The 25,203-nt window shown below is 37.7% G+C and overlaps 1 protein-coding gene and 1 long non-coding RNA gene across 4 annotated transcripts in view; one reads left to right on the top strand and one right to left on the bottom strand.

The window, feature by feature from the left end:
* MTMR2 (myotubularin related protein 2) overlaps positions 1-25,203 on the bottom strand; it is a 123,559-nt gene that overhangs the window by 51,155 nt on the left and 47,201 nt on the right. For both annotated transcript variants that reach the window (XM_082682647.1, XM_082682648.1), the window contains one exon: positions 2,561-2,636. In XM_082682647.1, coding sequence (XP_082538773.1) covers positions 2,561-2,636 — 76 coding nt within the window. The remainder of the gene's footprint in view (positions 1-2,560; positions 2,637-25,203) is intronic.
* The window catches only part of LOC309840521, a 39,854-nt gene continuing 29,815 nt past the window's right edge, over positions 15,165-25,203 (top strand). For both annotated transcript variants that reach the window (XR_014298647.1, XR_014298648.1), the window contains exons 1-2: positions 15,165-15,225; positions 17,518-17,629. This is a non-coding gene — a long non-coding RNA (uncharacterized lncRNA). The remainder of the gene's footprint in view (positions 15,226-17,517; positions 17,630-25,203) is intronic.

Raw genomic sequence — 25,203 nt, 5'->3', positions numbered from 1 at the left:
TCCAGAAAGTAAGGCACAAATTGAAGCAACAAATTGCAAAGAACTTTCCAAAGGACTTCTGGGAAAATGCAGGGACATAAGATACATTTAATAAGGTATTATAACTTCCTGACTTTGCTTTTTACTCACTACTCTGAAGGACTGAACATTTTGTATGGAATCTGAAATGAGACTGATCTTACAACAAACATTTCTAACCTTCAAAGTAGTTCCCTCAGGAATGTTCAAGTATGAGCTACATTTTTTAAACTGTTGTCTCCAATGCATGTTTCATTTAGAGGGGCACTTTTAAAATTAAATAAACTCATCATATGGAAAGATACACAAACTTGCCTTGCATATACTTTCTTGCTCTTATAAATTTTTACCTCAAGTAGAAAGGCCTTATTCAATGTGACTAAAACATTTCTGGATTCTTTCCAGAGCCAGTTTTCTTACTTACACAAGAAAATCAACCTCATTGTTCTATAAGATGCCTCAAGGTATATCCCTCTTAGCCCCATGTTTTTGTTACATCTTACCTTTTATTCTAAAATTATGAGATAATATTCATGAAAGTACTACACATACAAAAGAGTTTATATCTATGTTACTATTATCACTGATCATTTGTTCTATCCACTTTATCCTTCCTTCTCAGTTTGGTAGTAGCTAAATCACACTGAAGAAAGAATTTGTGCTTCGCAGGATTTGCACCAAATAGATGAGAGATTATGACCGGAACCGCACCAGAGCAAATGACAGTAGGAACACCCAGCACTGATGCCCCTGCACTGCAGAGTTTATAAAGTATTTTTCACCTGAGTACTTCCTTTAACCTTCATAACAAACCTATATAAGACTTATACTTACACCTATAAATTTTAAATGAGAATACCAGGGCTGAGAGAAGTATAACGAAAGCCTAATATTTCAGAACCAGGAACTGCTAAGATTAAGACTTGAAAGCAGATCCTCTGACTACAAATTCCAAATCTCTTTCCATCATGTCATGCAAAGCTAAGCCACTAACATAGCACCATCTGACTCCTGTGTTAAAGGTTAAAATACTGTAGTCTGGGGCTATCTCTATTTCTGATATACCCAGACCACAATACTCTGAGACTTGCTTAAAGCATGCCATTGATGTTCCTAACACTACTCTAACTTAAAAAACTATACTGAAGATTTACATTAGGCCAACTAAAAATCAAATGACTCTTCTAGAGGAATTAACATATTCAAGGTTATTCTAGCCTTACACTTTACATTCAATGTCATTTTTGCATATAATCAAGTCTAGACAGATAATTTTCAACCAGAATATTTAATATATTAGGTAGTCCTCTAAATTTTAGAATACTGATACTGCCTGGTGGTACCAAAAGAGCTTAGATTTACTAACCCTCTCAAATTTTCACTGAGTTCAAAGGGGAAGAAGCCATATTTTCGGTGAGATAGACTAAAATGACCTTGAAAATACCTGTCTGTAAGGATATAAAATATATACAAACAAATGTAATAGATGAGAGCATGCAATCTGTACAGAAAGAGACATAAAAATATATACTAAATAATACAATGAAGGGGAAGTCCGTTCTGCTGTGGGATGAGGAAAGTTCAAGGAACGGAGAGGCGTGTGAGTTGTGCCCTCATGGCAGGTGTCCACTAGATGGGCAGAGATGGTGAGATGGCGCCCAGTGCACAGGAAGAACTGAATCCAAAATACAGAAGGGGAGAAGTAAAGGACCTACCTGGACAAAGGTAAGTACACAGTCTGGCTCTCTCTAGCTCACACCGTTAATCACACTCTCTTCACTCCTCAATTTCCCTCCCTGGTTCCTCTTCCACCCCATGTTGTAAATTGACAATAAAATGAAAGGTGCTGTTTCTCTGGCTAAGAAGCCATTTGTTCTCCAAACACATTACTTCTTTCCTCAAAAGCTATGGTATTTTTTAGATCACCATACAGATTTAATGAAGTAAAAGCATAAGAACAACAACAAAAAAAAAGTCCATACAATCAGTTACTGCTTAGTTCTTTAGGCTGCAGAAGAAAAGCACCTACATGCAAACAGCTTGCGTTGCAATGGAGATGAAATACCTTCATCCAAAAACTGACACGAGTTTATTCAGAACAGATAAAATAAAGGAAACAGAAAAAAAGAATGTGTTTTAAGAAAAAATCACTTGTACAAAGCGACAATCCAATGTTTTATCTAGGCAAACCAATTTCTTACTGTAGTCATTCAAAATAATGAAATACTCTTGAAAATTCAGCATGAGTTAAAAAAAAAAAAAAAAAAAAAAGGCCCCTACTTTCAATGAATGTAGAGCAAACCGGAAAAGCAGCAGAATATAACTCAATCTGCATGTTACCCTACAGTCCAACTACAAAACCAGCAGGTGTAAGGGTCTAGGCCTAGGGGCCACACCAGATCTTGGGAAGGGTGGCAGTAATGAGTGCTGCCAGACAGGAGGTGTCTTGGACAATGAACCTGTTCTCTCTACACTGAGAGTACTGAATAGTCTGTGCACTCAGAAAAGAGAAGGAAATTCAACAAAAAATACCATTACAGACCCATGTCTTTAATATTTTCTCCTGGAAGCAAGGGTGGTTCTTCCATTTCTGCTAATTTGTTAGATTCCCTCAGGACCTGGATTGGAAAGAGGAGGAGGGAACAAGAAAAGAAACATGTTTTATTCAAAGGCTACTTTTTCACTCTAATTTCAATTGAGCATACTTGCTCTTATTTAAAGTTACAACATTATATCACACATACTACTTTAAATTAAGTTATAGAGATTGTGATGTTGGCATGTATAACATGTGAAGCTGCAGTTTTTCTACCCAGCATTGACTGAGTGCCTACTTCGTGTAAGGTGCTGTTCAAAACACTTGACATTTTTCTCAGTGAATTCCCCAACAGCCCCATAAAGGGTAGATATCTGTTATGATCCTCATTTCCTAAATGAAGAAAAACAAGTCAGATGTGACAATTAACTTGTTCAAGATCACACAGTAACAAGTCAGAATCTAGATATGAATTATAGTTTAGTGGACTGCAAAGCCCATGTTTCTTCCATTAAGCCATGCCCAGGGGCCTTAGTGCATTTAAACCCAGATAAAATCAGGCTCTTACGTAGATTTAATGTTTAGAGAATTTGGAAATGATGGTAATAAAGTATCTTGTTGAAGAGAGATCTTAAATAGATTAAAATCACGATCAACACTATACTGGACTCCAAGAATGGACAGATACAGAAACATGTATCTGTATAATAGATTCACAACCCAAACAACCACACACACACACACGCACACGCACACAAACACGTTGTCATAAACTAAATATAAATATGTCATCCTAGCTACCACAAGCCTCCCCACCTCTTCCTCTTTTACTACCAAACAATAATCTTCATTGTCTCCAGATTTTTTAGTTCCCATTAATTCTTCAACATTCTGCAATCTGGCTTTGCTTCCTAACCCAATCCTTCCAGGGAACCTACTTTCTTCCCAATCACCTACTCATTACTAAAGATAATGAACATTTCTCAGTCTTTATTTCTATCTCTTAACTACATTTGACACTATCTACACTTGCCTGCTTCTTGAAAGCATACTGTCCTGTCAAACTCTTCCTTCTCTGACCATTCTTTTTCAATGACCTTTATTCCCTTTCCTCAACCTTCCTCATTCCCCAGACCTTTGTCTGTACCTCACTTTACTCACTTGCTGATATCTCATACCCTATCTGTGACTTCACCTAACTTCAATCTATACTGTCAGCCAAGATTTTTCTTGGACTCTAAGTTCCATTCATCCCACTGCTAATATTCCTCCCCAACCAGATGTCCCCCAGACTCTGTGAACTCAACAGATCTCAAATCGACCTGTGTTCCATACTTAGCAAAGGACACCAGCATCAATTTGGTTGTCTAAGCCAGTTCTGGCGGAGGGAGGAGCAGTGGTCTCTGTGCACCCTCAGGCCTTCTGCTTCAACCCTGACTCATTTCATTAGACTGAGAACCAATACCACTAGAAAAAAGATGCTCACTTTTTAAAGTAGCTTTTGACTCTTCTTTCCTTCAATCCAAAAAGCAGATTTAGAGACTTCAAAAGAAGGTAAAAAGGAAGGAAAACAGCACTGCTGTTTTAAAGGTCACCTTCTACAGGCCCCTCAAACTCGGTTAGAGGTCTCTTCTGCATGCGCTCCTATCTAGCACTTACCACACCACTCTGCTTAACTGCTTTCTTGCTACCAGACTCTGAAAGAAGAGGTATCATATCTTAGACACTTCTGAATACTGAACAGAAATATAACACAACCCATATATGTAACTTTTAATTTTCTAGTAGTCACATTAAAAAAGTAAAAAGGAACAGGAAAAATTGATTCTAATATATTTTAATCTAATAAATAAATAAAAATATTGTCTTCTCAATATGTAGTAAGTATTTTTATATGTAGTAAGTATTTATGAGGTATTTTATATTCTTTTATTCATACTAAGCCTTTGAAACCCAGACTGTATTTTCTACTTATAGCATATCTCAATCTAGAGCAGCCACATTTCAAATGATCAACAGCCATATTTCTAGCGGTGCCCATATTGGCAGTACTAATCTAAGGAATCTAATTCTTCTTGATAATTAAGTCATTCCTCACTTTAAGTTAGGTGTTTAGGGAGGTTAGACAAAATAGTTAGATACTACTGCCAGAGCTCAGTGTTCACCTAAGGCCAAAAAACTAAGAACTACAAAGAACAAATTAATTCTGTTTAATAAACTTGCAATCTAAACAAATAATATCATTCTTTTGAAAGCTTAATTATTTGTTTCATAAAGTAACCTTAATGCAATACCTAAAGAACTAAAACATACACAAACATATAATTTTTTATCTTCTGCATTCTAAATTTAGGAAGTCAGAGAAAGAGAGCAGGAGGAAGGAAGGAAGGAGAGAGGGAGGAAGAATGAGCTTGTGACAATGCAGAAAAACAGGATATAAACTTGCAATATGCAAATATATACACTTTTCCTGGGTTCAAATCCTGACCATGCCACATGCTAAGTCCTCTTGGGTAGAGTGATCAACTTCTTTATGCCTCTATAAAATGGTAATAATCATACTACTCCACAAAAGTGTTAAATGAGTTAATACATTTACAACAGTGTTGTCACATAATACATAGTTAATAAGTGTTTTCTCTTGAGCACAATAAAAATTTAGACTAAAAACTGATGACTAGAATCTGGTAAGAACTTCTACTAATTATGAAAATAACAGAATTAGATTGAAAGATACAAAAACAACTAAAACAGTACACAAAGAACAAAAATCAAACATGCTGCCCATGTGAAAAATCATTTTAAATGTTTTATCCTGGGGGCACCTGGGAAGCTCAGTCAGTCAGGGGTCTGCCTTCAGCTCAGGTCATGATCCTGGGGTCCAGGGACTGAGTCCCAAGTTGGAATCCCTGCTCAGGGGGAGTCTGCTCCTCCCTCTGCCCCTCCCCCTACTCATGCACGCTCTCTCTCTCTCTGTCTCTCTCAAATAAATAAATAAAATCTTTAAAAAATAAATAAAATAAAATGCTTTACCCTTTGCCTATCACCAGACTTGGAAATACAGAGATTATGTCCCCTACAAAGCCACAGGAGTTCCCGCACTGCACAGGTATACATTCTTGTGACTGCTACAGTGTTGTTTCCCAGGACTTTTTTCTGTCTCTCTGTATTTCTACACTCTGAAGAAAACTGCAAAGCCCAGAAAATGTGTGTTGTATGCAGGAACAGAGAGGAAGGCAGTGCCAGCACAAACACAGGATAGAACAGGAGGCATTATCTTCATAAGTAAAGCTTTTTCTTTTTTTTTTTTTTTTTAAGATTTTATTTATTTAATTGTCAGAGAGAGAGAGAGAGAGCACAGGCTGGCAGAGTGGCAGGCAGAGGCAGAGGGGGAAGCAGGTTCCCTGCAGAGCAAGGAGCCCAATGTGGGACTTGATCCCAGGATGCTGGGATCATAACCTGAGCCGAAGGCAGCCGCTTAACCTACTGAGCCACCCAGGCATCCCCATAAGTAAAGCTTTATAAAGTGAGAAAAGAGACATGCAAGTCGTGCATGTTGAGAGCCATAGGCTCTCTTATATTTGCTCTGACCAGAATGTCACAGAGCAAGGCAAGAAAGAGAAGCCAATCAAGATCCAGTATCTGCCCAGAAAAGCTGCCCCCGGTGGCGGAGTTTTAACAATAGGCACACACCAGAGGATATACAACTCTCTTCAGAGCTGAAGATATAAAAGGAACTCAAAAGAGTGAACAGAGCAGGGCCAAGGGCAATACAGATCCTTTGTTGGCAAACACTGATTATGAACAAATCTATCCTTAGACAGAAGAGGGAAAAAAAAACCACAGGGTCTACAAAAAAAGATTATTTGACAAGGAAAAGGAGGCATCTGCCTGAGGCTCAACAAAAAAAGCAATCTTCTGAAAAGAATTATCTATAGGCATTAGCAGAAACATAAGCTATTTGGAAATCAACCATATTCCCTAAGAAATAAAACAGAAAGTCATAAGGAATAAGGAGAGACACTGATACTAAGAAAAATGGGTAAGATAAAGAATGATTACAAACATTTTAAATGTAGTAACAAAATTTGTGTTGGAAATAATAAAGAACTGAACTGATTAATCAGAAAACAGCATTTATTTTGAGGGCAAACATGAAAACTGTTCTAAGAATTTGTAGGAAAAAGGCAAATCAAAACATGAAGGAAGATGATAAAGAGCCAATGAAAAAATTCTATTTCCCAAAAGAAAAAAATCAAAACAGAATACAAGCAAAAATCCAAGATACAAGTGAAGAACACGCTTTTAAAATGAATAAAGATTTTCTAAGTTCGCTGATGAAAATAGTTTGCTATGATCCACATAAAAATCAATGAACAGAGATGCCTGGGTGGCTCAGTCTGTTAAGCATCTGACTCTTGATTTCAGCTCAGGTTCTGGTCTCAGGATTTTGAGATCGAGAGTCCCACATCAGGGCTAACGATGGAACCTGCTTAAGATTCTTTACCTCTTCCTCTGCCCCCAGCCCCCTAAAAAAAAAAAAAAAAAAAAAAAAAAATCAATGAACAGAGGTATATGTAAGTGAATTGTAGCAAATGTTTTTGAACTGTAAGAATTAAAAGACAACCCATGAGGCTACAGGCCAAAAGAGAGAGGGGTCTGGGGGAAGCTGTGTACAAAGCAAGATCAGGCCAGCTTCAACTGATCCCTACAACTATACTCCAAAAACAGTAACAAAATGTAACCAGATCTTTGAAAGAAAATCCACTGACACGTTTGATGGCAACAGAAAGTTATTCTCAGATATACTAAGTCACCAAAAATATAACCCACATGTCCTGCTTTTAAAAAAGAAAAAAAAGGGGTGGGGCGCCTGGGTGGCTCAGTGGGTTAAAGCCTATGCCTTCGGCTCAGGTCATGATCTCAGGGTCCTGGCAGCAAGCCCCATATTGGGCTCTCTGCTCTGCAGGCAGCCTGCTTTCTCCTCTCTCTCTACCTGCCTCTTTGCCTACTTGTGATCTCTGTCTGTCAAATAAATGAATAAAATCTTAAATAAATTAGAAAGAAGAAAAAAAATTACCTGAGGCAATAATTAAGCTGAAAAGGGGAATTAAAATTTATATATATGAAAATTGTGTCTTCTTCAATTTCTTTCATGAGTTTTCTGTAGTTCCTTGAGTACAGATCCTTTACCTCTTTGGTTAGGCTTATTCCCAAGTGTCTTGTGATTCTTGGTTCTATAGTAAATGGAATCGATTCTCTAATTTCCCTTTCTGTATTTTCATTGTTAGTGTGTTTTTTTGTTTTTGTTTTTGTTTTTTTAAAGATTTTATTTATTTGACAGACGGAGATCACAAGTAGGCAGAGAGGCAGGCAGAAAGAGAGGGGGGAAGCAGGCTCACTGCTGAGCAGAGAGCCTGATGCAGGGCTCAATTCCAGGACCCTGAGATCATGACCTGAGCCGAAGGCAGAGGCTTAACCCTCTGAGCCACCCAGGCACCCCAAAAGCAACTGATTTCTATACATTGATTTTGTATCCTGCCACATTACTGAATTGCTGTATGAGTTCTAGTAGTTGGGGGTGGAGTCTTTTGGGTTTTCCGTATAAAGTATCAGACACAAAAAAATGGAAGACCATTCCATGTTCATGGATCAGAAGAATAAACGTTGTTAAAATGTCTATACTACCTAGAGCAATCTATACTTTCAATGCCATCCTGATCAAAATTCCACCAGTATTTTTCAAAGATCTTTTTTGAGAGTTTTTTCAAAGAGCTTTTCAAAGAGTTTTTCAAAGAACAAACAATTCTAAAATTTGTATGGAACCAGAAGAGACCCTGAATTGCTAAGGAAATGTTGAAAAAGAAAAACAAAACTGGGGCATCACGTTTCCTGATTTCAAGCTTTACTACAAAGCTGTGATCACCAAGACAGCATGGTACTGGCACACAAACAGACACATAGACCAGTGGAAAAAAGTAGAGAGCCCAGATATGGACCCTCAACTCCATGGTCAAATAAACTTCAACAAAGCAGGAAAAATATGCTGTGGGAAAAAGACAGTATCTTCAATAAATAGTGCTGGGAAAATTGGACAGCTATGTATAGAAGAATGAAACTTGACCATTCTCTTACACCATACACAAAGAAAAACCTGAAATGGATAAAAGACCTCAACGTGAGGCAGGATCTATCAAAATCATAAAGGAGAACGTAGGCAGTAACCTCTTCGACATCAGCCACAGCAAATTCTTTCAAGATATGTCTCCAAAGGCAAAGGAAACAAAAGTGAAAATGAACTTTTAGGACTTCATCAAGATCAAAAGTTTCTGCACAGCCAAGGAAATAGTCAACAAAACAAAGAGGCAACCCACGGAATGTGAGAAGATATTCACAAATGACAGTACAGACAAAGGGCTCATATCCAAGATCTATAAAGAACTCCTCAAACTCAACACACAAAAAACAGATAATCACATCAAATAATAGGACAGAAAACATGAATAGACACTTCTCCAAAGAAGACATACAACTGGCTAACAGACACATGAAAAAATGTTCATCATCATTAGCCATCAGGGAGATTCAAATCAAAACCACATTGAGGGGGCACCTGGGTGGCTCCGTGGGTTAAGCCTCTGCCTTTGGCTCGGGTCATGGTCTCAGGGTCCTGGGATGGGGCCCCACGTCGGGCTCTCTGCTTAGTGGGGAGCCTGTCTCTCTCTCCGCCTATATCTCTCTCTGCCTGCCTCTCTGCCTACTTGTGATCTTTCTCTGTCAAATAAATAAATAAAATCTTAAAAAAAACACATTGAGATACCACCTTACACAGTTAGAATGGCCAAAATTAACAAGACAGGAAACAAGTGTTGGAGAGGATGTGGAGAAAGGGAACCCTCTTACACTGCTGGTGGGAATGCAAGTTGGTGCAGCCACTATGGAAAACAGTGTGGAGATTCCTTTAGAAATTAAAAATAGAGCTACCCTATGACTCTGCCATTGCACTACTGGGTATTTACCCCAAAGATACAGATGTACTGAAAAGAAGGGCCATCTGTACCCCAATGTTCATAGCAGCAATGGCCACAGTCGCCAAACCATGGAAAGAATATCCTTCAATGTCCTTCCATGTCCTTCAACGGACGAATGGATAAAGAAGATATGGTCCATATATACAATGGAGTATTATGCCTCCGTGAGAAAGATGAATACCCAACTTTTGTATCAACATGGACGGGACTGGAGGAGATTATGCTGAGTAAAATAAGTCAAGCACAGAGAGTCAATTATCATATGGTTTCACTTACTTGTGGAGCATAAGGAATAACACGGAGGACATGGGGAGATGGAGAAGAAAAGTGAGCTGGGGGAAATCAGAGGGGGAGAAAAACCATGAGAGACTGTGGACTCTGAGAAATAAACTGAGGGTTTTGCGGGGGGGCGGGGGCAGCGGCAGGGGCGTTGGGTGAACCTGGTGGTGGGTATTAAGGAAAGCAGGTATTACACAGAGCACTGGTTGAAGTGCATAAACAATGAATTTTGGAACACACACACACTAAAAAAATTTTTAATTTAATTTAGTTTAAAAAAAAAAGAAATTTGTGATGTATAGCAAAGACTTAAGTTTTACATCTTAACTACCCTCCTGCCCTTCCCCGCCAAAAATCCACTTACTGCCACCCTATTAAACTCTCTGAATCTTAGTTTCATCATTTATATTATCAAGAAAGATTTTATCTTACAGGTTTGCAAATATGAAATGAGACAGTTGCATCATAAAGGGCTTTGTAAGATGCTAGTAAAATGGAAAAAATACTTATTATTCTTAGCAGCATCAAGTTAAGTTTTTACTGTCTCTTTCCACCACGGCCCTAATCACATGATGCTTTGTCCCTCTGATCCAAAAGAGATAGGTATTAATATTTGAGACTGCATGTCATAAATCTCTCTTACCCCTGAAAATTTAGCTACAAAACAGCAAGCATCTTACTATTTCTAATATTACAAGGAAAACAGCAAGAAGAGTGATATCAGTATCGTGGCATCATACCCTAAGATGGCCCTCATTTTTGTTGTCCCTTCACATGTAAAATTTGGCACCTCTCCACGAACCCAAGTGCCTCCACAGGAGCTCTGGAATCAAGGGACCCAGGAGGAGCCTCACCCACTTTCGCGGCAGGTAAGGGCAGGAAGAACCTGGTACGGGCTATGGAAACAGTAGGAAGCTATGAACAGTCTCCAAATCTTCTTGGCTACAGCACCTGGAAAACGCTAACTTGGGCCGATCCCCATGGATGAGAAAGCCTTCACAGAAGTCCAGGTTTCTAGAGGAGAAGTTCCAGCATGCCACTGGCAGGAAGAAAAAAAATCTGGACACTGGAGAGTGGGTAAGAGGAGCTTGGCCATCACCACCTCTCCCTACAAGGAACCCACAAGGTTCCACAGTTCAGAGAAAAAGCAGGTTAGGGATCCTTCCCATGGGGAAAAAGGAGAAGAGTGAGTCAGTGCTCAGCTAAAGAAACCCAAGTATTAAAACAAGAGCTCCGTGACAGGGAAAAGGAGGAGTTCAGGAAAGAGACAGGTAAGAATTTCAGAGATGAAAGGGATGCAGTTCTCCACTCTGTACTCCAATAGGAAGCCCATCCACGAGTCACTGGGAAAACCTCATCTAAAGGATGCCCTCCTCTGAGCCACAGAAACCCTCAACATCCCAAGCACCAAACCCACACCCTTCTCACTCTGCAGTCTACAAAGGAACTTCCATCATTGGGCTATCAGCAGATTTTTCAGCAGTAACCTGGCCAGGAGAGAAGGAAATGAGATATTCAAAGCACAGAAAGGAGAAAAAAAAAAACTGTTAGCCATGAATATTTTATCCAGCAAAGGTATCCTTCAGAAGGACAGGACTGAATGACAGGACTAAAGAAGCAATAAAGACTTTCCCAGAAAAACAAATGCGGGGGCGCCTTGGTGGCTCAGTGGGTTAAGTCGCTGCCTTCAGCTCAGGTCATGATCTCAGGGTCCTGGGATCGAGCCCCGCATCGGGCTCTCTGCTCAGCAGGGAGCCTGCTTCCTTCTCTCTCTCTCTGCCTGCCTCTCTGCCTGCCTGTGATCTCTCTCTGTCAAATAAATAAATAAAATCTTAAAAAAAAAAAAAAAAGAAAGAAAGAAAAGAAAAGAAAAACAAATGCAGAGGGAGTTCGTCACCACAAAGTCTCCCTTGCAAAAAATGCTGAAAGGACTTGTTCAAACTGAAATGAAAAAAAAAAAAAAAAAAAACACTAAATAGAAACATAAAAACATATGAAAATATACATTGCACTGGTAAAGGTAACAGTATCATCAGATTCTGAAATAGGATGGTATATTAAACCCTTAACGTATTACAAAGGTTAAAGGAAAAGAAGATTAAAAATAACTGTAGCCAGTATAATTTCTTCACAAATACACAATATAAAAAGAGGTAAACTGCGGCATTAAAAACATGAAAGGTTCAATGCACTATCAAAATCCCAATGACATTTTCACAGCAATAGAATAAAAAAATCCTAAAATTTACATGGAAACACGAAAGATCCCAAATAGCCAAAGTGATCTTGAAAAAGAACAAAGCTAGAGGGATCACACTTCTTGATTGCAAACTATATTACAAATCCATAGTAATCAAAAGAGTATGGTACTGACATAAAAACAGAAATGAAGATCAGTGGAATACAGAGCTCAGAAATAAATCCACATATATATGGCCAATTAATTACAACGAAGCTGCCAAGAATATACAATGGGGAAAGGACAGTCTCTTCAATAAATGGTGTTGGGAAAACTGGACAGCTATGTGCAAGACTGAAACTGGACCCCTATCTTATACCATACACAAAAATCAACTCAAAATACATTAAGGATTTGAGAAATAATACCTGAAACAAGTTAAAACTCCTAGATGAAAACACAGAGTGTAAGTTCCTTGACATTGGTCTAGGCAATGGTTTTTTGGATTTGACACCAAAACCAAAGGCAACAAAAGCTAAAATAAACACATGGAACTATACCAAACTAAAAAGTTCTGGAGAGCAAAGGAAACCAGCGACAAAATGAAAAGGCCAGCTACTTGAATGGAAGAACATATCTGTAAATCTGGTAGGGGGCTAATTTCTAAAATATATTAAAAAAAAATTCCTACAACTCAATAGCGTATTTGAAAATTTTTATAATAAAATATTGGCTGGGCAGGGGAGGAGTAAGGATTTTAAAATTCACTGGTCAAGTAAAGGAAAAATCACTGGAGGCCTCTGAGAGAGGTAAATAACATTGTTAGGGAGGTATAAAAAACTAAATATGATAAAGATGAAATTATAATAATCAGACATATCAAAATCCTGGATTACTCTGTGGTAGTAGAAAAAAAGAGGAATATTTGATACTTGAAGAAGTGATCAGATTTGGCCCTAAGCTTATGATACAAATGCAAGCAATTATTTGAGTAACACTTGATGATTTTTACTTCAGAAGAAGTACATTTCAGATATTTCAGTAATAAGAAATAGAGATTCAACAGAACAAGAGGACAACTCAAAAACACCAGGGCCAGGGTCTACCTTCCTAAAAGGGGGTCTGAAGAATAAAGACAGCAAATCCAGAATGATTCATTAGATCTTTCTGCATTAACATGGAAATATCTTTAGTGTAGAAAAAGTCAGGACTCTCAGATATGAGAGGAGGAAAGAAGTCCCCTGGAATACATAAAACATGACACAGATACGAGAGATCCTTGCCTGCCTCCGGAACTCTGGCTGTATCAGTAGATAAGATGATATAAGGTCTGTCCTTTGATAGCATTTTATACGATATTTAATGCTTTCCTTATTGTCAAGAAAAGTTTATTCATCATATTAAATTCTTACTGGTGAATAAAACCCTGCCATACAGACTGAAATTTATAATTCTTTTATACCTAAAACATAATTCACTTTTGCTCTCTCCCCAATGAAAATGTTCCCCGTTTTCTTGCACGCCCTCTTGATCAAACTATTTTAAAACTGCTCAGTAACTTTTCATGTGACTTTAAGCTACCTCCCTTTCTCTCCCTCCCTGTCCCTTTCACTCTAATCAGGAAATTACTATAAAGGAAATTCAGAAACCTTGTCTAGAAATGATGATCTGAATGTGAGCAAGTTTATGGGTCAGTTTTTACATGGAATGTCAGATGACAGAAAAACAGGAAAGAGTGTTTTGGAAATCTGCAAAACCCGACATTATAATCACCTGAAAGGGAAAAATGAGCTGTAGAAGTTACAAATTATCTCCACAGTTTATATACTAAAAACTGTGAAGGAAAAAAATTAAGTACTCATTCTTCATTGGATAATTCCAATAAAAAATTGTTAACATCAATTTAATTTTTTTATACAACTTCACTGACAAACCATGAAGTAGGCAAATGAACCATACAAACAAACTGAACAGGGCAGAGCCACAAACTGGCATCTGGGTAAATCTTATTGGTTGTATATTTGAAAGTACAAATTTGAGCATAGGAACACTGTTTTTTATAGCACTGCCAAGGACAAATTGGTTTTCAGTCGAAACCACACCTACCAAAGGCTGGGTAACATTACATCACTATCAATGATTCAAGAACAAAAAAGCTTAAGTATAGAAAGAAGAACAGTCTGGAAAGCATCACTGCATGCTACGAGTTAACTGTGCCTTCCTCCCTTGAATAAAGATAGGTTGAAGTCCTGACAGTATCTGGGAATGTGGTCTAATTTGGAAATAGGGTCACTGTAGATGTAATTAGTTAAGATGAGGATATAGTGGAGTCAGATGGGCCCTAACTTGATATAACTGCTGTCCGTTTAAGAAGAGGACCCTATGAAGACACAGAGATACAGGGAGAATGCCATGCGAAGACAGAGGCACAGATTCAAGTGATGGATCTATAAGCCTAAGAAGACCAAGGATCACTGGACTTCCCAGCAGCTAAGGGAGAAGTATAGACCAATCTTCGCACCTTGATTTCAGATTCTAACCTCCTAAAAGAAAAACCGTTTTCCACTCTCTACTCTCAACACTTCTGATAACTGAACATGGTGTGTTTTTCCATAGGAAACAATTCTTTAATTCTCAGTGGATACCAGCTGAGAGTAGGGTCTCTCAGTCCACACAACTGATCCCCACTTCAAGTACCTATCTCAAGTCCTAGACTGTCACCTGTATATCTGACCAACCACCCATAAGTCACGTTCCCATGACTCCCCTCCCAAGTTCAATAATTTGCTAGAATGGCTCACAAAACTCAGAGCCACATTTTATTCACATTACCTATTTATTGTAAAGGATATAACTCAAAAGCAGCCAGCTGGAAGAGCCTGGAGGGCAAGGTACAAGGTAAGAGGGTGTATGGAATTTCCATGCCCTGGTTGGGTGGGCGCATCACCTCCCAGTACCACCAAGAATTCACCAGCCCAGTAGCTCTCTAAACCCATTCAGTCAGGATGTTTTTATAGAAACTTCATTACTCAGATATGATTGATTCAATCACTGACCATTAATGACTAAGTCAAAGTCTGGGCTGAAAGTTCCAAACCTCTAGTCACAAGGGTGGTTCCCCTGACAACCAGGCCCCCATTCTTAGAGGCTTTCCAAAGGTCACCTCACTAACATAAACTCAGGTAAGATTGAAAGGTGTGTGCTATAACAAAGATGTTTCTTTCGCTTTTAGCACTCTGGAACTGTCAGGAGTCAGAAACCAAAACCAAATATTATATCAAAAGATCCTCCTATGGGCCTTATCACTTGGTAAAATTACAAAGGTTTTAGGAGCTCTGGCCAGAAGCTGAGCATGAAGACCAAAACATGTATGTCTTATTATATCACAATACCACACTCCAGAACTATGAAAGCATAAATTCCTGTGTTCTATGCCACTCAGTTCATGGGAAATGAATACAGCTAATATAAAGAAAAATTTTCAAATCTGAATCTTGAATAATTTTAAATGCAAGCTGTTCTTAACTGTGAAAACTTGGAAGCAACCAAAAAGTCTTTCAATGAATGGATAAACAAACTGTGGTACATCCCTACAAAGGAGTATTTTTCAGCAATAGAAAGAAATGTTTTCAAGACAAAAAAAGAAATGGAGGGACTCTAAAGGCATACCATTAAGTGAAAGTAAGCCAATCTGGCTATGTACTAGACGATTCCACCTATACGACATTCTGGAAAAGGCAAATCTATGTAGACAGTAAAGAGATGAGTGGTTGCCAGGGTTCAATGAAAGGGAAGGAGAGACGAACAGGCAGAGCACAGAGGATTTTTCAGGGCAATGAAACTATTATGTACAATACAGCAATGGTGGAAACATTGCATTATACTTTTGTCAAAACCCACAAAATGTACAACACAAAGAGTAAACCCTTAATGTAAACTAAAGGTTTTAGCTAATAATAATGTGTCGGTACTGGTTCATCAATCCTAACAAGTGCACCACGCTAATACAAAATATAAATAGGAGAAACTGTGGGGGTCGCAAAAGGGGAGCGTAGGGCTGCAGACTTTTTATTTTCTAGTAACTGAGAACATTAAAATAACCATAATAATAACTACTATGACAGATATTATTTTATAATAGAAAGAAGATCTTTTTTTTTTTTTGAAGATTTTATTTATTAGAGAGAGAGAGAGAGACAGAGAGCAAGCACACAAGCAGGGGGAAGGGCAGAGGTATGGGGAGAAGCAGGCTCCCTGCTCAGCAGGGAGTCGAATGAGGGACTTAATCCCAGGACACTGAGATCAGGACCTGAACTGAAGGCAGATGCTTAACTGACTGAGCCACCCAGGCGTCCCAGAAATAAGATCTTTAAAGCCAAAAACTTAGGAGGATATACTCTTGTGATACAGAACAGTCCTACCTTGTGCTATTCCTATTTACAAATGGGGTAAGTGACCTTACAGAAGTTGAGCAACTTTTCCAAGGTGACATATACCTTGCAAGGGCAGCTGAACTTGCACTGTGTAACTGTACTGAGATTATGCTCATGACGTGATAGCATTCTGGTGCAACTGTATAGCAGGTAACAAAACGAGGGATGCGAGGCTGAGAAAGAGACCAGGACCAGAGGTAAGAGGTGGAAGTCATTCATAAAGAAACAACAGCTAAAGCTATGAGGGGGCAAAAAAGAGCAGAAGGAAGAAAGAAGGGAGTTAGGGAGTGAGCAAGGACTGAAGGACACATTAAGGTCATCTCTTTTGGCTGTGCACGAAGTGTACAAAGGAGAGGCAATCAGAAAACTGAACCAAGGGGCGCCTGGGTGGCTCAGTGGGTTAAGCTACTGCCTTCGGCTCAGGTCATGATCTCAGGGTCCTGGGATCAAGTCCCGCATCGGGCTCTCTGCTCATCGAGGAGCCTGCCTCTCCGTCTACTTGTGATTTCTCTCTGTCAAAAATAAATAAATAAAATCTTTAAAAAAAAAAAAAAAAAAAAAAAAAAACAGAAAAGAAAACTGAACCAAAAGTTGTCACCAGATCTGAAATTGGGGGCCATCGTCTTTAACTCCGCTCTCCCCCTAATCTACAACATTAAGGCAGCTTTCATGCATTCTGTCCACATACATATGTTTTCAAATCTGTCCTTCACTTTGCATTATGTCACTACCCTAGCTCATGTCTTTTTATCAATTTTTACTTGGAATTGTTCAGAGCCTCCAAACATGTCTCCTTGTCTCCATTCTACCCGCCTCTAAGTAATACTACCTGTTTGTGTATCCAAGTTTCTTTTACTCCTCCCCCAACAATTCCCAACAAATGGGAACTTATACACCCTGTTTAATTCTTGATTGTTTTTAACTGTCTTGAACATACTTTCATATTCATATGTGGAGATCCACCTCTTCTTTCCAAAGACTGCACAGTATTCAATTATAAGCATAAAATCAACCCCGAAAAAACATTTCTCTTATTTCCAGACTTCTGTCATTACAAATTCTAGCATCAACTTGTCAAGTTTGAACCATATTTTTACAGAATAAGAACTAAAATCTGAACAATATTGAGCACTTCAATTTCATATCAAACAAGGTATGTCTTTCCAATTATTTAAGTGTTCTTTTATATTATTCATCAGAGTTTAAAATTTCTTCATAAAATCTCTGCATATATCTTAAGTTTATTTTTGGATATTTTATATTTTCAATTGTTATTATAAATAGGATCTTTCCCTCCCTTAAATATATATATTTAAATACCTAAGTATATACTTAAAAGTATTTTCATAATAGGAAGCTATTGATTCTTATATATCAAACTTGGCTTTTAGTATGCCTTGTAATTTTTTTTTGTTGAAAGTTGGACATGACGTACTAGGTAAAAAGAACTGAAATAATCAGGCCTTTAGTGATACCATGGTTAAGGTGTGGTGGTGGGAGCGGAAGTGTTCTATAGTCCTATGACTAAGTCCTACAGTCCTCAGTCTTTTTTTTTTTTTTTTTAAGATTTTTTATTTATTTATTTGACAGACAGAGATCACAAGTAGGCAGAGAGGCAGTCAGAGAGAAGAGGAAGCAGGCTCCCCGCTGAGCAGAGAGCCCGATACAGGCCTCGATCCCAGGACCCTGGGATCATGACCTGAGCCGAAGGCAGAAGCTTTAACCCACTGAGCCACCCAGGCGTCCAGTCTTCAGTCTTTTAAGGAGCTTGTACCCCTGGGCCCTGACACTCACAAGTGCTTCTTAGTCTCCCCACTCAAGGTGGGACAGGATGGCTGGATGGTACTGAAGTTTATACTTCTACTTCTCTTCCCCTAGAAAGAGAAGGCTAGAATTGGGTATTTCCCTTCTCCCAGGTCAGGCAGGCTCTGACAAAACCAGGCAGGGTAGGCAAGTAAAATAGTTTCTCTCAAGGGTAGGCTTTTACCAAAGAGAACAGAATGTTTTCAACATATTTCAAAAACTGGCTATTTTTCCCCTCCCTCTGCCAGAGAAGAGATTTTTCTCACTCTTCTCTGTATGAACCTGGTAGGGTTTTTGTTGGTAAAACTCAGAAAAGTACAAAGACCTCCTAAATGTGGGGTCTCCTGGAGTTGTATCTCTCAGACTTGTCCATTGTGAGCCTCCAGAAATTCATCAATTACAGTTCCTATGCTGATACACCATCCTGGTTCCTGAGAAGGTTTCTGCTCTACCTGTCTGTCCAACGTGGAGGGCAGCCATTTGGCCCGCAACCTCAGTTCTCTGACGGATCTAAGAAGAGGTGTTGACTTTCAACTTGTTCTGCTTTTTTTTTTTTTAAGATTTTTATTTATTTATTTGACAGACAGAGATCACAAGTAGGCAGAGAGGCAGGCAGAGAGAGAGGAGGAAGCAGGCTTCCCGCTAAGCAGAGATCCCAATGCTCGATCCCGGACCCTGGGATCATGACCCGAGCCAAAGGCAGAGGCTTTAACCCACTGAAGCCATCCAGGCGCCCCCTTGTTCTGCTTTTTATTTGTTAGAATAGAGTGAGGACTTCCAAGCTCCTTCTTATAACCAGTCATCTAATTACTTTGTTTCTAATAATATTCATTTGATTTTCTTGATTTCCAGGTAAAAATATGCTTATTTTGCCTGTTCCTTTTCAATAATATGCCTACCATGTATTTCTTCTTATCTAATTGCATCGGACAGTACCTATAAACAACGATAACTAACACAGGCATGATAGTAGGTAACCCTATCTTGTTCTTTAGTGGGACTATTTCTACTGTTTTAATACTGTACTATTAAGTAAGATGCTTACATAAGCCTTTACCCATTGCTTTCTAATTAAAAAGTTCTAAAAATCTGAAAGATGTTGAATTTTGTCAAATAGCTTTCATTATGTGCCTTTTCTGTATATATGAAGGTGATTATATGGAATCATGTGTGGGTTGTAACAGCAATTATATCAACAGCACTTTATGCTCAGTTTTGAAGTCTGAAACACTTTTTGTCTTCTCTAGAATTATCATGTTAATTAGTATTCCACCTAATTAAATAACCTTTAGGCACATATACTATTCCTTATCTCCTTACAATGAATTGAATACAGTCAATATTATTCCTGTTGCATCATGATTTATGCTTTCACTATATCATTTTTTCATACTTTCTAATTTTTAAATAATCTTTATTTATGATTCTCTATTATAATGATTTGGCTCTTTTTACTAATCTTAACACATTCAGACTTTTTTTCTTTTAAGAGTTAAGGGGGTTAATAATATCTTCAAATCACATCAAATTAATTACAGACCCAACAGAATGGTGGGCAAGACATTACTTACTAGAGCCTAGTCAACTGCTGACATCATGAGCTTGTGGTGAGCAGAGCTGAGGAGCTTTTACTCTGGTACCCAACCTTATAACTGTCAAAGGAGAAATTTGGCGGGCTGGGGGGGGGGGGTCTAACTTTTTATTTTTATGTTTATTTAAATTATGTTATATTAGTCACCATACAGTTATATTAGTCACTCATACATCATGAGTTTTTGATGCAATGTTCCATCATTTATTGTTTGTGTACAACACCCAGTGTTCTATGCAATATATGCCCTCCTTAATACCCATCAATCAGGCTAACCTAGTCCCCCACCCAAAGGAGAAATTTTTTTTTAAAGATTTTATTTATTTATTTTACAGAGAGAGATCACAAGTAGACAGAGAGGCAGGCAGAGAGAGAGAGAGAGAGAGGGAAGCAGGCTCCCCGCTGAACAGAGAGCCCGATGTGAGACTCGATCCCAGGACCCTGAGATCATGACCTGAGCCAAAGGCAGCAGCTTAACCCACTGAGCCACCCAGGCACCCCCAAAGAAGAAATTTTTAAGGAGGAGTTTCTATATACCAAATACTAAGAGTAAGAGTAGTAAAAGTGCTGGTAATTTTTTTCCTTAATTCTATTTCTATTTGCCACAGATTTTTATTTCATTATATTACTTTCATTTAAAAAAAAAACTAGCATTGTTATAAACAATAAAATTTTATAAAACAGAGTTAATGGTAACTTTGGAGAAAAATTCAGTAAAACAGAAATCATGAGAGTTTGGACTGAAATCATTTCCCTAATAAGGTTGGATATGAGACAACTGTGACCATTTTCAAATGGATTTTGGCGGCTCTTCAATGACAGAAATGAATTAGTGACCACTTCCATCTCTTTTCCAAATTTTCCTCATATAATTTCTTCAAAGTTTGTTTTTGTTGTTGTTGTTGTTGTTTTAAAGATTTTTTTTGACAGAGAGAGAGATCACAGTAGGCAGAGAGGCAGGCAGAGAGAGAGAGAGAGAGAGGGAAGCAGGCTCCCCGCTGAACAGAGAGCCCGATGCGGGGCTCAATCCCAGGACCCTGAGATCACGACCTGAGCCGAAGGCAGAGGCCTAACCCACTGAGCCCCCCAAGTGCCCCAGTTTTTTGTTTTTTCGTTTTTTTTTTTTTTAACATTATCTCTCAGATTATTATCCATATACCTTCTATCAGGAAAAAAAGATCACAATGGACTGGAATCACCTGATGGGGCTGAGTCTATTATTAACATACCATGATTTGTTTCACTAAAGAGCAGAAGGAAGTACATTCCAGATGCATGAGCCAGCATGAATGGAAGTTGAAATGAGCACATGACATTTAAGGGACTATTGAAAAAAAACAAAAACAAAAAAAACCTATCTATAGATGTGGGGTTATGTTCTGGAAAAGATGGACATACTCTGTGATAGCTTTGATGTGACCATACATTGAGAACCCTGAACACAAGGCTTAAAAGTCTACACTTTCTGTAAGAAACAGGGATCCCCTGGAAGGATTTTTTTTAGGATTTTTTTTTTTTTCTAAAATCTATTCCACAGAGAGAGAAAGAGAGTGAGAAAGTGGGGTGAGGGGGCAGAGGGAGATAACCAGACTCCCCACTGAGCGGGAGCCTAACACAGGGCTCAATCCCAGGAGCCTGAGTCATGCTCTGAGCTGAAACCAGGAGTCAGACACTTAACCAACTGAGCCATGCAGGCAGCCCTCCTCCCTGAAGAACTTTTAAATAGGGGTATCACATTATGAAAGTGATTTCAGAGGAAGATTAGCTTTATGATGATGCATTAACTAAATCAGAGAAAAGCAAACCTACCACACAAAAGACTTAGGGGACTATTAAGAAACAAAGGACCTATGGGGTGCCTGAGTAGCTCAGTCAGTTAGGCATCTGTCATCAGTTTGGGGTACGATCCCAGGGTCCTGCTCAGCGAGGAGTCTGCTTCTCCCCCAGCTCGTGCTCTCTGTCAAAATAAATAAATAAAATCTTAAAAAAAAAAAAAAAAAAGAATGAAAGAAAAATGAGCAAACAACTTCGTATTCCTCATTCTCTTCTACTGATTCAGTCAACAAAATTTTCCTGAGTACCTTTCACATTCTAGATACTGATCTCTAAGGATTCAACAGAGAATAAGACAAGTATATCTGTCCTCAAGGGGCTTACAGCCATAGCCCTTTTTTATTTTTATGAACTTTAGAATATTCTGCTTTAGAATGTTTTAGAATGTTCTGTCCTCTTTGCTTCCATAGTATACCTTTTTCATAGTATCTATCATGCAATAATCACTGATTTGCTTACCTCCTTTTCCACTACATGACTCCAAGCTCCATGTTGGCAGAAACCATGTCTTACAGGACACTGTTTCCTCAGAACACCCAGAAAATTTCAAGACTGCAGTGACTTAGTGACTAAATATATAGATTTTATTTGAAACTATGAATAAAACACAGAATTTCTTCCTCCATTTTCCAGATATGGCTAAAAAGTAGTTTCAGGAGTCACTTGATTAGGAGTGCTCCTCAAACTTTTCCACCAACTAAACAAAGCAAATGAGAGGACAAATGTTTCCAGTGCTGCAACTGGCCACAAGTATGAAAGGGCTTTTAAGTCACATTCATTCAGGTACTGTTCTGTGAACTAGGGATATAACTAAGGGTAGAGCTTAAGATGAGAGAGGTCAGATGAACAGTAATCAATAAGCAAGAAAGGTCCTTACCTACCATTTTAGCACAATAAAACTTTTTTATTTTTTTTATAAATAAACCTTTTTAAGTTTCTTTATTTAATAATAATGTTTATGGTTAATATCTTTCAGGACTCATTTACTAATTCCTGCCTGATGCAAGTAATAAAGATAGTATCACATAATTTCTTCTAAAATCTTAATATTCTGATTTTCAATTTTAGGTTTTTAATCTAATGAATTCATTGTTTGTGTATATGTGAATTAGGAACTCAGCTTTTTTTTTTTTTTTAATTTCAATATGGCTAACCCAGCACTGATTACCAAATAGTTCATTCTTTCCCCACTGATTTGTTATACCAACTCTGTCATACACAGAGTCCCTACAAATATCAGTCATTCTTGAACTCTGCCATGTGCCTCCCTGATCTGTTTCCATTCCAATTACTTTAGCTCTACAAATTATTAAGTGAACTCCCCCTTCATTTTTCCTCTTAAGTAATCCTGACTTTTTACTTTTCCGTATAAATTTTAGGATCAACTTGCCAAGTTCTACAAGACAAACTTTTGAATTTGGTTTAAAATTATATTGCATTAATAGATATATACTGAAAATATTTGACATCTCCAGATGGTTGTGTCTACTCATCTGTTTATTTAGATTTAAGTTCTTAAATAAAGTTGATAACCTTCCCCATACAGTTCTTATATATCTTTTATTACATGCATCCCTGAGTAATGTCATTTCGTTGCTCTTGTGACTGGAAAACTTTTTAAAATCACACTGTCTAAACATTTCTGTTAAGGTACAAAAGCATGATTTATCTTTTTAAAGTTATCTTGTATCCAGCAATAGTGCTGATAGTTTGCATATAGATTTTCCTTATATTTTCCATATAGACAATCATCTGTAAATTTAAAAAGCTTTCTTTCTTCCTTTCATTTCTTATACTATTTATTCTTTTCTTATTTTACTGGGTAGGAATTCTAGCATCGTGCTCCTAAGTTTAAAGGCTATGCTTCTAACATTTCCCCAATTAAGTGTAAGACTTATTGAAGAGTTTTGATGGATATCCTTTACCTGGCTCAAGTTATTCTTTTCATTTCATAGGCTCTCAAGAATTGATGCTGGTGTGAGCAGTAGTAGTATTAACTTCTGCTAATGAGTACTACCTTCAACCATTTTTCCTCTGACTATTGAAATGATTATGTGTAATAGTTCACATGTAAATGTTCACTATCTAATATCTGCTCAATGAGTCTTAATTCATTCTGACTATATTTACGTATTTTCAGAACATGTCAATATTCATGCACACACTCTAGATAAGAAATAATCCAATTATCTCCGACCTTTGTTTCATAAAGAAAATACAAATAATATAAAAAGACAAGCAAATTTACTTGATTTAAGCCTTTCAACTATTACAAGGGCAGATGGCTAAAAACTGAAAATATTATTTTCATATTTCAAATTTTATCTCATATATAGTATTTATATATACATAAATTATACATGTCATATAACACATATATTCCAAGATCAAACAGGCCTTATAAAATAGAGATAAAAGATATAAAATACAATTCCATTCTAATATTGATTCTGAATTATAGACAAACATTGGTATAAATGCCTTATCACAGATACCACAAAGGAAATGTTGCATAGTACAACTTCTAATTTATCTTTTAGTCACCACCATTTAAGGAATTTATTTTAATTAAAACCCAACACTATGCAAATTACACTTTATAAATAAATAGAGCTGTATGCATCTGAATTTTCAAATCCTGCATTTCATGGAAATTATTTCAGTCAGCAAATAAACTAACCAGACACTAGTTCTTTAGGTTCTTAATTTCACTAAGTGCTAAACTTTAAAAATATGTTATTAAAGAAAGCTTGATTTTAACAACTGCAGATTTATAAAAAAAAATAAATGCATTTGTATTAAAAGTTTTAAATGAAAGGGGGCAGGGAGAAAGAAGGGGGAGGGGGAATTTTGAAAGGATTTTTTTGAAAAATTTTAATGAAATTACATAAGTTTCTCTACCACATGAAGAAGAAAAGAAGCAAACAAACACTCTGCATTTATTCACTGAGGAACCATGATTGAATTTACCAAGGCTAAATTTGTGCTCAGTTTTTCAGAAACACATGAATGGATTTTACCATTCCACAACAAGCAATGCTGAAAAGATGAAAAATATAAAGCGAACTCCTCTTGAATAAATACAAGTTTCAAATATCTAGCATAGTTTCATCTTGTTTTAATAAGAAATCCTCAACACAAGCTTTTACATTCAGCTGTTAATCAACTAACCCACTATATTCTCAGGAAAAGGGTCACTGCACAACACCTGTAGCAGAAATTTTTTACAATTTGATTTAAGATTTCTAATGAAATTGGATTAGCTTTCCAATGCATGGTGCTTTTCATACTTCCATTTAAAAGCTGTTGCTAAAGGAGCTTTAAAAGGTTAAGGCTCAGGGTAGGGATAAACAGCTGAGGCTATGTGGAGAACTCAAAGCCTGGAGGTTAACTAACTTCAAATCATTTGTGAATGATGATTTTCACAACCACCAACCATACCAAGCCCCTCATCTCAAGCATAGAGCCAAACCACGATCAGGCAGAAAACAACACACAGC

The sequence above is a fragment of the Mustela nivalis genome (assembly GCF_964662115.1).
Source record: "Mustela nivalis genome assembly, chromosome: 9".
In the NCBI taxonomy this organism is placed as follows: domain Eukaryota; kingdom Metazoa; phylum Chordata; class Mammalia; order Carnivora; family Mustelidae; genus Mustela; species Mustela nivalis.
Note: the sequence above shows the minus strand (reverse complement) of the source record. Positions and strands in the feature narration are given on the sequence as shown.